Below are 16,902 nucleotides of genomic sequence, written 5' to 3' on the forward strand. Positions count from 1 at the left end.
CCAAATGGTATTTGTTAAATATGTATATGTATATATATATGAATTATTATGAATTATTCATTAATTCCTATTGATATCATCTCCCCATTTAGACTGTGAGCTTCCTGTGGGCAGGGAGCATGTCTGCTAAAACAGTTGTACTCTTCCAAGAGCTTAGTACAGTGTTCTGCACATAATAAAACTCAATAAATACCACTGATTGATTGGCTGATTGATAAATGCTTACTATGAGCCTGGCACTGTACTAAGAGCTGAAGTAGATGCAAGCTAATCAGGCTGGGCACAGTCCATGTCCCATGTGGAGCTCACAGTCTTAGCCATTTTACAAATGAGGAAATTGAGGCACAGAGAATTAAGTAACTTGACCAAGGTCACACAGCAGACAAGTGATGGAGTCAGGACTAAAACTCAAGTCCTCTGACTCCCAGACCCTTGCTCTTTCCACTAAGCCACTCTGCCTCTCCTTGAGACCAGGAATCATGTCTACCAACTCTATGGTACTCTACCTTCCCATGTGCTTAATACAGTGCTCTCCATTTCAGCAGGTTCTAAATACATATGATTTATAGATTGACTGATAGGAGAGCTGAAGAGGTGACACACATCTTCACCCCCGTTGCCCACCATGTGAGCTGACCAGCTGTGTTAAAGCTACTACTATGAAAGGAGAAATACGTGAACTATTTTGGGGTTCTCTGGGTAATTTTTCCATATCCCTACTCCTAATTTCTCATCTTCTTATCCTGCTCTAGGGAGAGGAATAGTCCCAGGAGAGGGAGACGTTCTAGGGAGAAGAGTAGGTGGGACAGAGTGAGGGGAATAAAAAAGAAGGAGGAAAGTGGATGCAAAGAGGGGGAGAGAGAGAAGGTGAATGGAAATCATCAGCAGAGGTGAATGTGGACTAGGGTAGATGAACAGAAAGGCAGACCAATAGGAAAAGGAGGCAGACAATTTGATCAACAGAAGAATTAAAGGACCTTTGGCAAAACAAGAAGAGTGGCAGGAATAGATGAGGACAAGGACAAGAAGAGAATTCCAGAAAAGGAGGGAAGGGAAGGGGCAGAAAAAGAAAGGAAGAAAATGCATATATATCCCCCTCAGTCCTCTAGACTGTAAGCTCATTATGGGCAGGGAATGTATCTGCTAATTCTGTTGCACTGTACTCTACCAAGCACTTAGTACAGTGCTCTGAATTTAGTAAGTGTTCAATAAGTATCACTGATTGATCAGATGGTCCATGGATGCAGACTGATGCAACACGCTTTCTGGATTGCATATTTAGTGAGTATCAGTTCAGCAAAATACTTTGTTAATGCAAACAAGCAGAAATACAATGTTATTAACTATTTTTGTTTCAGACTTATGCAAAATGCAGTTTTATATAGAATTAAAATACAAAGAGTTCCATAATTAAATGTGATCATATGTCTCACCATATGTGAATTAATAGGAAATAAACTGCATGTATATCTTTCAAAAACCAGCTGTTTCAGCACTACAATATCATGGAGAGTTTTAATCCTCATATTTTCAAGATGGATTCACAGCCTCAATTAACAATTACAGATTGGTGGCAACAATATTTGCTCCACGTTGTTATTGAAATTCATCTGATGTATTCTGGCATTTGGGCCAATTTGCTTTATTATGTAATTACTTACTTATGATGCATTCCCAATTAGTTATATGTACTTCAAACTGCTGAGTAGAGCTGGCTATTTCAAAATACGAATATGAGCTGTATGAAGACTGGAGCTTCAATATGTTGGGCTGAGCAAATATAAACTGTATGACAAAACATTTTACTATAAATAAAACAAGGAACCTGAAAATTCCCCTGACTCACTGTGGCCTTAGAAATCATCTTTATGTTGCTATAATAAATTCAAATGAACACATATCCAGTCTCTAGAGTATGTAGATAACTCACACTCTTTTTGCACATGCCAAACTTTCAGAGAGAATCCTCAGCCTCACAGTTGACTTCCCTCAGCCTCTCCTTGATAAAATGATAAAGGGCTTCAAGGAGAGTCAGGGACTAATTTTCTCAACTTCCTCTTTCTAATATACTTGCCTGCTTAACAGTCCTTCTCTGCAGCCTCTAGGACTGTGCTTAGCACAATACTCACCCGGTAAGCTGAGGCAGCACCAGCTCAGTTCGTTGTACTAGCTGCAGTTCCATGAAGGTATGGCACCTTATGCAGGCTATACACAGCAAATTTATGTGTTTCCAAGATGGTACTCTCACGCAGTGATTGGATGAGCCTTCCCTCACCCTGTCCTCTCTATTCTGCCCATCCAGCCTTTCTTACTAATATTTAAAACATTCCTTCCACTCGCTTTCCACTACATTAACACTTAAAAAGTGTTTTATCCAATTTCCTAGCAGCTCTTCTGCCCCCCTTATGCCACTATATCTATCACAACTATGTGATCCCCACAGTTGTCTCCTCCCCCAGCTCTATCTGATTTTTTGTTTCTTTTTTTAGGCTTATTTCATCACATCCTCTGGCTTCTACCGAGGTTTGCAGGCCAAGTTTCCAGGACCTCCAAAGGAACTGTATTTATTGAGTGCTTCTTGTGTGCAGAGCACTGTACTAAGTGCTTGGGAGAGTACAATACAACAGTAAACAGACACTTTCCTTGTCCAACTAGGCCACGATAGGATTGGGAGAGAGCAACTGTGGTTCTCCTCTTAAACCTGCTCTCCCATACTGTTATTAATAATAATAAAAATTCTGATATTTGCAAAGCACTTACTATGTACCAAGTGCTGTACTAATCACTGGGGTAAATACAATATAACCAGGTCAGATGAAGTCCCTGTCCCATATGGGGCTCACAGTCTAAGAGGGAGGGAGAATGGATATTGAATCTCCACTCTACAGATGAAGAAACTGAGGCCCAGAGAAATTAAGTGACTTTCTCAAGGTGACTTAGCAGGCAAGAGGCAGAGTTGGGACTAGCAGGTCCTCAGACTCCCAGTTCTATTTACAGCCATGATGGAGTATTGAAATCTGGAATGCTGTGAAATGTGACCTTCAGAATATTAGATCAGGGGGTATTTGAAAACTATTTCTACAATTCACTGTCCAAAGCAGTGCTAAGCAAAACAAGGAGAGGAAGAATTGGAAGGCATCTTCCATTTCATGGAGGTGGTGCATAATCAAATTTTTCAGGATGAATAACCAAGCAATCATATGATTTGAGGCCTCTTTGCTTCACTGATAATTTCCTACATAAAGTCCAGCACATTTTTTTCCTTAATGAGCCTAATTCAAGGGAGTTATTTTTTCATCATTTAGATTACAAATGAGGGAGTAGAGAGAGGAAACATATATTCTATTTATGATGATGGTCCCCGTGGAGCTTGAAATGCCTTCCTATTTGTGTCTCTGGATGAAATGCCTGATCTCAGAAGGCAGAGTGTTTTCCTGGAGAACGTATCTTCTCTTAGGGAACCCTGGGTAGCATTTTCTTCCAATAGGAAAGAGAGAATATTTTATTTACCTTACTCCAGAGCATAATACCACACGTCTCGACAGACAAGACCTAACACAAAATGAACATCTTAAGAGCACTGACTTTCCATTTGGTGATTAGCACCTCATCCTCCAAAGCCTCCAGATGTAAAATTTGAAGTGTTCGAAGAAATATGTCACATGGCTAATTATTAACCATACCTACATTTCTGATTTTCCATTATCATTCACTGGAATTATAAAATTCAACACTGCACCACAGAAAAATATGACTTAGTTGCGACAGTGGAAGATGGTTCTTTCAATTCTCACTATCTAATTGTAGGAAATAAGCCTACATAGTTCAATGATACTTTGAATTTATAAGAGCCCATTTATTTTTCCAAAGCATTTACTCATTCTCTCCTCTTGACAGTCCTGTAAGATTGTGAGAGGCAGGTAGCATTTTACACATGTGGAAACAAACTATTCAGCAGGCCAGGGTAAGAGCCAAGACTATAAGCCACATCCCCCAACTCTTTCCCCTGTTCTCTTTCCATGTTTGTGTCCAGACTATCACACTCAGAAAGTGCAAAATGAATAAGCATGTACTAGTGTGAAAGGGAAAATTCATACGGTGATCTATTCCTTTATAAAACAGAACTGTAAAGCTTCCTCTGAAATTAGTGTTAATTAGTGCTTTCGAAGTAGTTGCTCCAGGGAGGTCAACAAATCAATTAACCAAGTAATGAAATTATCCTCTGCCTGGAGTAGTAGAGCTAGCATTGGGGTAATTTGAGAGATGGGTCCAAGACACCCATCACCAACACCTCCCACTCCTAACCTAATTCAGTTCTGTACCTAAGGGATTGCTAATCTCGTTTTTGACTGGAAAATTATCCTCTTTCAAAAACCATCCATGTCTCGCTTATCAGAAATCCAGAGCTCCAGTTCATCTTGTTTTCCACATTTTATAGTTTCATAGATTCACAGGGCTAAAAGGAACACTGAAGGGAAGAATTATCTAGCACTACATTGTCCTTGCAAACACGAGACTACAGCTAAACTACCTCAGATGGTTAGTGATTTAGACTACTCTAACAATGTCTACCCCAAAATATTTTGCACCTCCCCTTCCCTTCCCCTTTCAACAACAACAAAAAAATGAGTTAATTATACCCGTATCTCCCTCTCTCACTGAATGGCTTGTGTGACATTGTTCTAGGAGGGTTTAGTTTTTCAACTGTCTCTCCTAGGATTGCTGATGTTTTGTAAGCCTCCAGATCTTGATGCCTCTTCAAATTTAACCAGTAGGATAAAAGGTTTGGAGAACTGGGATTCAGCTATGATGGGAAAGACTCAGAACAAAATCCATTCAACACATTCAAAGGCAGAAAGTCATACAGTGCTAGGAAAGCCAAGATGTTAACTACTGACTGAAGAACTGATTTTCAATGAAGAGAGAAGAATCTGAATGACACAGATGTTCCATAAGCAGCAAGCAAATCCAAAAGACTGAAGACCACCCTGTTTAATTTCATGATCCAATTTCATGAAATTTAATTTTGTGATCCAAATATATTTTTTACTAATTGGGTGAGAATAAAATAACAATGTGACAGAATCACACATGCTGTTTAGGCCATTAAAATCACATTCACCCTTTGCATAAGATTTTTAAAGGCTTTCTTTCCCAGAAGAATAAAAAGATAGAAATATAAAGTTCTGTTTTAGGAGCAAAGATTATTCTTAGAAGTATAAACATAAGAGTTGCCAAAATCCCCAAAATAACTATCCAAACAGCAATCAGCAAAGCAAAAATATGCTTCTGAAGGGAACAACTCATATTATGGTTGCTTTTTAGTGGGACATACACCTCAGATAAGCTAAAATGCAAATATACTTTCATGAAGGGCACTACAAGTTATTGAATAGACCAAGTGAATCAAATGGCCATGTCGAACCAGGACATATCTTTCATTGGCAATTTCTGTAGAACAGTTTGTTTGGAATGCAACAAAATGCTTATTGCTCACTGAAAGTTATCAGGGATTTGCAGTGTGCTCTCCCAAGTGCCTAGTACAATGCTGTGCACACAGTAAATGTTGAATAAATATTGTGATTTATTGCACTGTGCCTCTCAGAGCTGTGCTTCTGGAAGGAGGGTGGCCACAATGGGCCTGCTCCAGCTACGTGAAATCAATATGTATTCTTGGCTGTGATTTAACCTTCCCTCACCATCAGCCTGGTCTTCTGACATCTCTGCTCACCTGGGTGGCCTTAAAATGGGTGCCAAACATTAGGGTGCTGACCCAATAGGTGTGAAAGTTAGGGCAGGAGAATGGAAGTGGTGGAGAGGGATATGGTAGGATTGCCAGTGCCTCTCAAACAGCCTCCCCCGATTCCAAGATAATCAAGGGACATGTGACAAGAAGCATTCCAGCTCCCACAATACCTTGGTTTGCACAGCACCAGGGAGGGACATGCATAGGTTTGGTGGGGAGGGAGAGGAAAGCTAACTTTAAAACTCAACAAAAAAGAGGTCAAATAGCATCACCATTAAACCAAATCTGCTCCGCTAATAGGTAACTCTTTCTAAGCCACCATTAGATCGGTCTCTTTCAGACCTAGTCGGTGCAACTCTGCATTGCTTACATTCTTTCTTGCTTCATTCTCTTTCCTGGAACAAAGATCTTTTATATTCCCAAAACTGCCTAAGAAGGAAATTGTGATAACCACTGCCAAACATGGACTCATTTTGTATTTAATATAAACTAAAAATGCAATACTTTAAGGAAGGGAGAAGCCTGGGAAATTTCTATTCAGTAGAAGTTTATTTGCTCTTGCCTCAGAATCAAAATTTTATATCCTGGAGCCTAACAGAGCTCATTCAAAGGGACAGCAATATGTGATAATACTGTTTTTCACCTATGATTTTCAGAGGTCACAAACTCACGAGCATTCGGTGACCCATGCTATCTGTAAATAACATTTTTGTGAGGTAGGTATCTCACTGCTGCTGAATATGACTCAGTGAATACATTCGAACTCAAAACTCAGGGGTGGTGGTAGAGGATTTCTTTTGGGCTTAGTTATTAGATAGCATGGACTAACTGATCTCCTACCCCAATACTTGTATAAGCCTAACCTCTTAAATGAGATTGAAAGAGAAGCTTGCCAAAAGCCTTCAGTGGTACATCACTTTGGACATTCAACTGAACGCAAGGCAGAATATGCTCCTAACAAAGCCTGTCTGCCTTGATATAGCACAACTCAATGTAAAAAAAAACAGTTGTGTGCTTCCAGAGAACACATACTATAACACAAGTTTTCCTTAACACGGAATTGCACACTAATACAACCTCCACACTTTGGGGATTACGAGGGGTGATGTAACACAAGCTCCACTATGAAGACATACACTTGATATGTATGAAAAGCACATGAACACACTGCCTGTATTTATACGGGATGATAAACCTTTGCTGATTACTTTTTCATTTCTGAGAAGGAGCTTATCTGGGGAAAATGGAACAGTGTATTCAGAAGGAAAAAAAAACAATAAAAAGTGTGGTTCACTGTTCATTTGTTGTTGGAAAAAAAAATAACCAAAAACATAAATAAAATAAACAAAACCTTCAAGGAGTCAGAAAACCAGAGAGCAGCTTTCTAAATTTTTCACTGAATTTCCTAGCTTCTTCCCTGAATGACCTAGATCATTCAGTGTCAATCTGTATACCTAAATCAACCATAGCTGTTACCCTCTTAGGAAACATTATTCCTGCCTTCCCCTGTTGCGCAATCAAATCATGACTCGACTTTCAAAACTCTACTAAAAATACATGTACTACACAATTAGACATTACTGAGCATCCACTGCATACGGTGCTACACAAAGCATTTTTCACAAATGCAGAGTGGATACATTGGCCCAGAAAACCCCTGTCACATACAGAGAAAAGAGAAAGCAAGACGAGGATGGCATCATTAATGGAAATGGTTGTTCAGATTAACAAAATTTACGGGTTTCAGCAGGGTGGATTCAGCCTCGAAGTCTTATTCATCAGTGAAACTCTCCACACGCAGCCCTGCCCGTCAAATTAATCACTGCTCATTACATTGAAGAGAAACATTTCTTACCAAGTAGCCCTCAGTGTATTGAAAATGACCTCTGGAGCTGTCTTCTGCTGTTGGACTTAGAGGTTTGGGATCGGACATAGAACGTTGCATCATCTTAGCAGACTTGGGGCTTACTGGAGAAACCTTGGCCATATCTGGGTGCAATATCTTTTGTGGACTAATGTCATCAGTGATGGCTTTTTCATAGGGCACAAAAGCTGAATCTAAGGCTTTGCCTGGAGAAAGTGGTGAAATAGGTGAATAGAGGACTTTTGGAGATTTGGGAGGGGAAGGAACTACCTGTAGTGTGGTGGATTCTGCCCGAAGGTGGGAGGAGTAACCTATTTCTAATGGTGTTGGACGCTTCTTGTCTTTTGGTGGAGATGTGACACGAAAATACTGGGGACTTAGGGATTCTGAGTCTGCTTCTGTTTGACACCCCAAGCTTCCACCTTTGTATGTCTTTTCTGGAGCTGAAATGTGTTTGATAATTTCAACTTTAGCATCCACTCGAGCCCGAATCGAAGGTGTTCTTATGGTGCCTACCGGTTCGGTCTGTACTGAGATCTCTGCCACAGTTTGAACGGCAATACTAGAGACTTTGGAAAGTGACTTAGTCTTGTCCACGTCAGGGGTGCCATCACTGTATTTCCCTCCGCGAGACTTTCTCCGCGATCTGTTGGGCAGGTCCCAGTCATCTTGGTCCTCGTCATCTGTCTGCACGCTTGTATCGACACTCTTTTTAGTTCTCCGTCGCCTGTTGGTGTAACTTCGCTCTGCTCCATCTTCATCATCAGTTTGGACTCCGCTATCCACTATCTTTTTGAAGCACCTGGGGTCTTCCCCAACATTTTCCTCTTGTTCCTCATACTGACCACGCAACTTGGGGCTGCTGCTCCACTTTTTCACTTGTTTATCGTCTTTTCCCACGTCATTCATAGGAGCGTCAGAAACAGAACTCGCGATGCCAGGCTGAGCGATGTACTGGGCCAGCCCGTCTGACTGAACCGTATACCAGGCCTGACTCTGCGGCACCTCGATGGCCACCACGGCTGGGGCCGTTGTCGTGGTGCCTTCTGAAGTCCAAAACTGACCTGCTTCGGCAGTAGGGTATTGACCTTCCAGCATTGCTTGTTCCACAGCAGTTTGCGGCGAAGCTGTTCCTGAAGGATCGAAGTTATACTGGTAGATCTGGCGGATCTTCTGTTCCTCCAGCTGCTGGTGCAGTTGCTGCTGAAGTTGTTGAATTTGCTCGAGCTGCAGTTGTTGCTGGGCTAAGGTTTCCTGCCTCATCATGTACTGAGCCTGTCTCTCCTCCTCTTGCTGGTACAGGAGGTGCTGTTTCATAGACTGCAATTCTTCCAGCTTCTTTTGCACCATGAACTTCTCCTGTTCCCTGAACCTCTGGATTTCCTGTCGCTCCCACTCCAACTCCTCTGCGAACCGCTGCTGCTTGATTTTCTCAAGCTCCAAGAGCTCCCGTTCCAGGTCAAGTTGCTGCTGTTTGTCCTCTTCCGGGACAATGATGAGGGCGCTCTCCCCTTCCAGGACTTCAGGAAACACTTCAGAAGCTGAGGTCAGAGTGGGAATCACTTCGCCCGGCACAGAAGTCAGGCTTTCCAGAGCCGGCACGCGCAAACTTGTGTCAATAGCCACAGGGCCCACTGTGCCCTCCTTATCCGATGCCCCGGTTGTCAAGAAACTGTAGGTTCTAGGTAATGGCTGGCTCTGGCGCAAGGCAGATAATGAGGTCACTGCATCACTCCCGGGCACGCCAGACAAATCTCTTACGGTTGTACTGAAAATCGAACCGGGCTGCGTGGTGATGGCAAATGTGGAGGGGATGGGAGTTGCTACTGAAGAATACACTACGCCGTTGGATGATCTTAACACACTCCCCATGCCATATTGGGTTCCCAAAGGCGGAGTCATCCTTGCTGTGGAATACTGGGGTGCACCAATCCCGATGCCTGAAATGACTTGCCGTGTCTCTGGATAAGTACCTGTAGTCTTGTTTGAGTAATCCATTACCTCACCTGAAATACAGGGCAGAGTTATAGTCCAGTCCCCAAAAGGAATGATGCTCTCTGTGGGTCTGAAAGCCATATACCATCTTGAGGAACAAAATGGGCATGACTGCATGCAATCCTCAGGCTCAATCTACTGAGAAGCGCAGAAAAAGCAGTGTTGAACATGCAGGCCTCATGCAGGTATCTTTGGCCGAAGTGTTATGTGTGTGTGCATATATATATATATATTTATATATGTATGAAACGGAGAAATAAAAATGCACCTGTGTTAACAAAATGTGCTGCCACACCATCCAAAACAGAAAACAACCAAGGAATGATGAGGAAAAACTAAAATCTTTCATCCTGAAATGAGATGGGGGATATCATAATGAGACTTTATAGACAGGTCTGCTGCTGTGTCATACTGACCTGTGGTTATTCTCCCAGAAGTTAGATCAACTGCTGCATCAATTCCTGCAGCATAGTCAAAGGCATTCTTACTTTTATACATAAAAAGTCCAGCCTCGGCCAAATTGGTGTCAGACATGGAGGGCTTCATGCCCCCAATTCCTCTAGAACCATATGCTCCGGATCGATCATATTGATAATGGTCATCTCGGTAACCAAAGCGATCTTCTGGCAGCGTCGTTGCAGGCTGCTGAGCTGTGCAGCTTCTTCCAAATGGTAACTTATACACCACATCACAGCAGACAGCTTTTCTCCCTGCAGTCAAATCGACAGGCTTGTCATCATCCTCTATCACCGTGGTCACGACTCCCCTAGTAGACTCATCCATGGTAACCATCGTGCGGTGCGTTTTTGTGGTGCTGAGATCCACGGCTCCACCATCCAGAGGGGAGACATCTGCCCAGCCATTTGTGACACCCATGGGAGCAGCAGAGACGGGTTCTATGGCAGACCGGGTGACTGTGTGAGCCGAAGGACCCAGGGATAAATTGATTGGCACTTCCTCTTTTGGTGTAAAGAATACCTGACTGCTAGTTAACCTGTAAGCAGGCTCGGTACGTTTAGGTGTTAGCTGGAGAGGTGTTGACGTCGACTGTACCAAACCCACGAGGCTTTCGGTACTTGTACTGTACTGTGGACTGGTTGTACAAGGCTTAGCCTTAATGCTTTCAGGAACCAAAGGTGATGGTGGGGCCACTGGCAATGTGGAACTGAGATTTATTATAGCCGGTTGGATAGCGCTCACTTGTCTAACGTATGCATTGCCGGAGGTAGTCTGCTTTCTCACATCCAGTGGAGAGGCAGAGAGATCCATGCAGCTGTCGGTTCTTTCCCCGTCCATCTTCGATAGCGTGCGGAGATCGATGACATCATCAAATCTATGTTTCTCTACAGGCAGGGGCTCTGTAGGAATGGTTATAGAAACACTATCTAAAACAGTGGTGGATGTTGTGCCATCAGTGCCCGAAACCACTGTTTTCGTAATGTCTGCCGTTACAAAGGGCATTTCAGAACTTGGGGCTGCTTGAAAGACAGATGGTACTGTGACTGAGAGAGCAGAAAGACCATCTAAATCTCTTGAGGGATAGACCTGGTGATCGATCAAGTGGAGGCTGTCCACTGGCGTCACTGAGGGAACAATGGAAAACACAGGTTCTGTTGAAGCCAGTTCCTTGGCAGGTGACACAACAGGCCAACTGATAATGGCCTGACCAGGGAGAACATCAGTTGGGGTCCCGGGTTCGGATGGCAGTGTGATAACCACATAGGTCTCTTGCAATGACTTGGACAGCCTGGGCGAAGACTTGTTAGAGTGTGGAGACAACGGGGAGGTGGGAGAGGGCAACTTGTAATCGGCTGAAGAAACTAAATTGAGTGTCATGCTTGCAGTGAAAGGCAAGGCTGTCGGCTTGGGATGCATTTCTGCCGGTCTCTGGGCAGTGACTGGAAGTTGAGGAATTGCTGGTTTGGGGGCAATTGGTGGTTTAGCTCCCTCAGTAGGTCTGTGAGTAAACACCAGTCCTGAAGGAATCGAGGATGGTTTTGGAGGAACAGGTGGTGGGGAAGGGGTGCATGTCTTCGTCACATGGGTGACGTTATTCTTCAGGACGGGAGGGGCATCGATAGTTACAATACTAGCAACCGAAGAGACAGCTGTGGTGGTTATTGTCACTGGGGTCATAATTGCTGGTGGCTTCTTTTTTGGATAGATGGCTGGCTTTGGTAAAATCGGTGGAAGGGGAGGAGGTGGCGGTGGAGGTGGTGGAGGGAGAGGAGATGGGATGGGTGAATCTAAAGAAGAACTTCTCAAAAGTGGAGCCACTTTAGATGAAATAGGAGGAATTAAAGGAATCAGAGATGGTAATCGAGGTACAGCTGCAGAGGGGATACTGGGTAGTTGCTCCCTAACTACAGCTGGTGCTGCACAAGGAAGTGTTTGGTCAAGTAACGAATCGGCTAAGCCGATTCTCGGCATACGGGATCCATTCTCCCTGCTTTTTTCTTGGTATGCTGCCAGAGAAATTCCATTTCCATCCTTCGGTTTCCTTGCTGGACCTATTTCAGATGCCAATGGATCAACGGAAACAGAATCCAAAATAAATGGCATAGGTTTCATTGGCACAGGCATGGTGACACCAGTGGCCCCTTGAGACAAAGGAATCACGGTAGAATCACCACTTGTTCTGACGAGAAGCAGAGCGGACTCATCCATTGACACTACTTTTTCAGAATCCTTGATCCCGAGAACTGGAAAATGAGACAAAGAGGGAGTCTCTTCAGAATCCCCCAATGGGGCAACTTGGTCCACACTCTCTGCATACACCGAAACAATGGTATCCTGAGCAGCAATGGGGGAGGAGCTATCTGTAGTAGACACGGAAGAAATAGACGATGTAAGAGAGGGTGTGTCAGACAGTAGTGCAGAAGCAGCACTTTCGGACTGCTCCGAGTAAGTCAAAATTGAAGATTCATGGGAAATGATCTCTTGAATTTCTCTGGTGTAATCGGTTACATATTCATTCTCTATTTCTTCTGCTGAAAAGTGCTGAGTTATTTTAACATCTGGTATAGAGAGCGTAGTGCTGCTGGTGGAGTCTGTGAGTGATGCTGCCGAAAGGATACTCGATGTCAAAGACGTATCGGGCATCTTGTCTAAATCCAGGGCAGATTTGATTGCCTCCATCTCTGAAGCTGGTTGAACTGGACTAGATTCTAGGCTCAATTGCATTTGTTGCCGTTTCATAAGTTCCTCATAGGCGGCATCTGCATCTAACAACCGCTTTTCTTCACTCGTTGAAGGTACCATACCACCTAAAACGATGATTTCGTGGCTCTCAGGTATGATGTAAGAGCTAGACACAATGTCTTCTTGAGGCACGATGGAATGCAAAGTCTCTAGATCATAGAATTCCTTTTGTAGGTCTGAAATTTTCTGCATAGATTCTTCATAAATCTGCTCTGGAAGCCTTAGTTTCCTCTCCCTGTTCCTTTGCTGAATAAATTCATTTTCCTCTTCCGGCCTTGCTACCAGACCACCTTCTCCAGATCCATCATAGGTGTCCTCCACTAAAGATTCATAAATATAATCTTCTATTAACATGCCACCATATAGGGGTTCTTTTTCAAAAATGTCTTCCTTCTCAATGGCTTTAGATTTCTGGGATTTATGCATCATTTCTTCATACATCTCTTCGGCACTTTTTAATGCCTTTTGACTGCCTTCCTCTTTCAGAACTGTAAAAGATGGCTCATCTGTGGGAGAATATAAAGACACAGCTGTGGGCAATTTATAAACTTTCTGTACTTCTATTATTTTCTCTGGGCTAATTTCAAATCCTTCCGGGTCTGATTCTATGCTGGGCGAATATTCTGAACAAGAGGATCGGTGCAACTCTTCCATTTCAGCTGCTTGGCGCAGTTCTTCGGTGGGAGAAGCATCCTCAATCGGGGAAAGATTACTTGGTGGGGTTTTGGGCCTCTCTCGTCTTCTCTGAGCCCGGAGTTCATCTTTGTCTTTCTTCGATTTCTTACTTGAACTCTTTCTTTGTTGCTGTTCTAGCTCCCGCTGTTTCTCCTGCTCCTTTAACAGTTCTTCTTCCTCTCTCATCTCCTCTTCTTCAGAAGAATCTTCGATAGTGGGAAGGAGGGGACCATGTGTCCTGTGCCTCGCCTTTCGCTGCTGCTTGCTTTCTCCCTTTTTCTGACTGGGGCTGCTGTCACTGTCCTCATCTAGGGATGACACGGAGGTGGGAGAGGTGCCAGGGGTGAAACTGGAGGCATGAAGGCTGGAAGAGCCTTCTCCCCTTGACCTATCTTCGGGTGAATCTGTCAGACTCTCCATCTCTAGTTCTGGTTCCTCATCAAAATACAAAATGGCTTTCTTTTGCACCAATTCCTCAGAATACTTAACAGCCATTGTACTGTTGAGCTCAATCGTTTTAAACCGCCGAAGACCTCCTCCTCCGGAAACACTGAGCTCTTCACTCTCTTGACTCTTGGTCTCTCTATATTTTGGTTCAGGGCTTTCATCGAAAGTTTCATCATCTTCATCATGCCAGGAATGACGTCTTCCGGCATCATCATCAAAGCTCGCACTACTTTTCCTGGTCATTCTCCTGTGCTTCCCAGCTGTGCCTTTTATCTTAGCTTTAGCTTCTTCCTTCTTCTGGCTACCACCAATTTCTTTGAGCTGCTTCCTAATGAACTCTTCATCTTCTGAGCCTGAAGCATCTTCATCGGCACTCATCTCTATGATCTGTTTTCGAATAAAATCTTCATCATCCCCTGATCCTTGACTGTCTTCTTGCTTGTACTCGTCACTGCTTGATGAACCAACACTAGCTCTTCTTTTCCTCTGTGGAACAGGTGAATTTTCACTTTCACTGCTGTCTTCCACAGAATCATATCGTTGCTTTTTTTCTGACACCTCCTCCTGCGAATCAGTTCTTTCTTTGGGGCTCTTCAGAGGGGTGCTCGGCTTGCCCTCTGTGACATGAGCTCCTCCGGGTTCTTGACCATCCTGAAGGTCTTCTTCATCTGAACTGAAGGATTCCAGTGGTCCTAGTGATAACTTTGTCTTCTGTAGTTCTTTGGATGGCTCAATGAGCACACCACAGAGGTCTGCTTTCTTTTCAGGTTTTTCACTAACAAATGTACTTGCTTGAGCTTCCAAGATGGAGAGCACGGTACTTTCTAGCTTTGCCAGGTCAGAGGGACTAGAGGGACTACTCTCTTGGGAAAAAGAGTCTTTTTTCAGTCCCTTCAGGAAATCCTTTTCATCGCATGGGATAAGACTTGGAATTTCACCAAGTGAACTTGATATCCCATCGGAAGAATATCCTGTATCACTCAGCCCCTGAGGGCTTTTCTGTTGCTGAGAACTTGAAGCTTCTGATTTGTCATCTTCCTTTTCCTGGAAAAAAAGATATATCAGAACTTAATGTTATTAAACTAACCAATTCATCATCTTCACTGACCTCAGATTACTTAGAAAGACTTGAGTATTATATTGTGATGAATGTCAGTAGGCTACAAATTGGGTAGGGGAAAAGATGATTTTGCAAAGCTTTTAAAACTTTTTAACGCTAAAATGAAGACGGATTCAGTTTTCTCTAAATATGTTTAGAACAACTTCACACAAACATACTTTGATTCTCTCATGCACTGAATACAAGATGCCATTTTATTACGAACACTAAATTAATGTTTTTCTTAAAATAATTCAATTAGTATATCACCTTAGCTAATTATACATGCAATTAGCTTTTTAGTAGAATTTCCCTTTTAACAAACATTTTCTGACATTTAAAACTTAGAATCTGAAACTGTGCTAGAGCATGCAACCTGTTCCCTCACTCTGAGTTCTTTTCTTGCATCTTTCATCTATCATTCCACAAAATACACTTCCAGTGAACTTTACCAGGAGTAGTTCATTGGAGGTGAATTTTGTACATGTCACCCCATCATATGCTGCTCCAAATAACTCTGAAACATAAGTAAAAAATGTCTGACAATTGGCCATTCTCATATTAGAGAAATAATAATAATAATAATGTTGGTATTTGTTAAGCGCTTACTATGTGCAGAGCACTGTTCTAAGCACTGGGGTAGATACAGGGTAATCAGGTTGTCCCACATGGGGCTCACAGTCTTAATACCCATTTTACAGATGAGGTAACTGAGGCACAGAGAAGTTAAGTTACTTGCCCATAAGTAACACAGCTGACAAGTGGCAGAGTCGAGATTAGAACCCATGACCTCTGACTCCCAAGCTCTGTGCTCTTTCCACTGAGCTATGCTGAACAGAAGAGACCTCTTCTTGTTCTACCTGGATGGTAAAATTATGGAGCTTAGTCTGTTCTTAATGGGGAAAAATGATAGTTTGAGAAAACTACTGTAGCATTTTGAGAATAAAAATAGATACTACAATTGATTCACATTAACTTTAATTAAAATGTGTTTAAGATATTTGACAATGAGATACCTAACTTTAAGGGTTTATCATATCTTTGTAGACTCACATGATTTGAAAAATAGGGCCATTTTTGGATTGAACTCATGAATTCAGTTTATTACAATACATCAACTATGAAATAATCATAATATATGTTTACATGAATATCTCTTCAATCTACCATATTCAAGAAGCTGGAGTTTTATGTAGATTCTGCAAAACCATTTTACTTTTATCCAAATCCAATTTTCTCATAAAAATTGATTTTCATTGGTTTAATCATTAACAACATTTGCACAAATACGCTCTTATGGGAAAAGAGGATTTTCCGATCCTTGCTGTATTTGCACACCCCATGTATGTCAGAAACGAAACAAACATTGTATAGCATATTTTAATGATTTAGTATTTTGGTTATTTTAATTTTCCACTTAAGGCTCATGGAAGGGATTTGGCCTGCCAATTTGTTAGGGCATTTTCATTTATCAATCAGCATGAGTTTCCAGACCCTACACATACAAAATGGATTATGAACAGGCTTCACAATAACTCAGTATGGAAGCACTTCTGTATGTTTATTCATCCCTGGAGTATTTCACCATTTGGCTGATTGGTGATCTCAGCCAATGTGGCACCTTTGCGCCACTCTGACCCTCGTCTGGAGGTGGCCTGGAGGGTCTGGATCTAGGAAGCCTGTGAGGACTCTCTCTCAGGTGGGGAGTTTTCCTAGGACTCACTAGAGAGTCTCAAAACAGCCTAGTGGTCACAGTGGATCCAACACCTGCTCAGGGGCTTTACTTGATTATGAGGATGACAAGGGGTAAATCAGGAGCAGTGGGAGAGGGGAAATTAGAATGAGGCAGGGAAAGGAATCGGGCCTGGATCAGGT

General features: G+C 42.7%; 1 protein-coding gene across 1 annotated transcript in view; it reads right to left on the reverse strand.

Moving 5' to 3' along the window:
• PCLO (piccolo presynaptic cytomatrix protein) overlaps positions 1–16,902 on the reverse strand; it is a 288,802-nt gene that overhangs the window by 125,319 nt on the left and 146,581 nt on the right. Inside the window, exons 5-6 of the mRNA XM_029077273.2 lie at positions 10,022–14,972; positions 7,602–9,616 (exon numbers count right to left, since the gene is read on the reverse strand). Coding sequence (XP_028933106.1) covers positions 7,602–9,616; positions 10,022–14,972 — 6,966 coding nt within the window. The remainder of the gene's footprint in view (positions 1–7,601; positions 9,617–10,021; positions 14,973–16,902) is intronic.

The sequence above is a fragment of the Ornithorhynchus anatinus genome, chromosome 13 (assembly GCF_004115215.2).
Source record: "Ornithorhynchus anatinus isolate Pmale09 chromosome 13, mOrnAna1.pri.v4, whole genome shotgun sequence".
NCBI classification, from domain to species: domain Eukaryota; kingdom Metazoa; phylum Chordata; class Mammalia; order Monotremata; family Ornithorhynchidae; genus Ornithorhynchus; species Ornithorhynchus anatinus.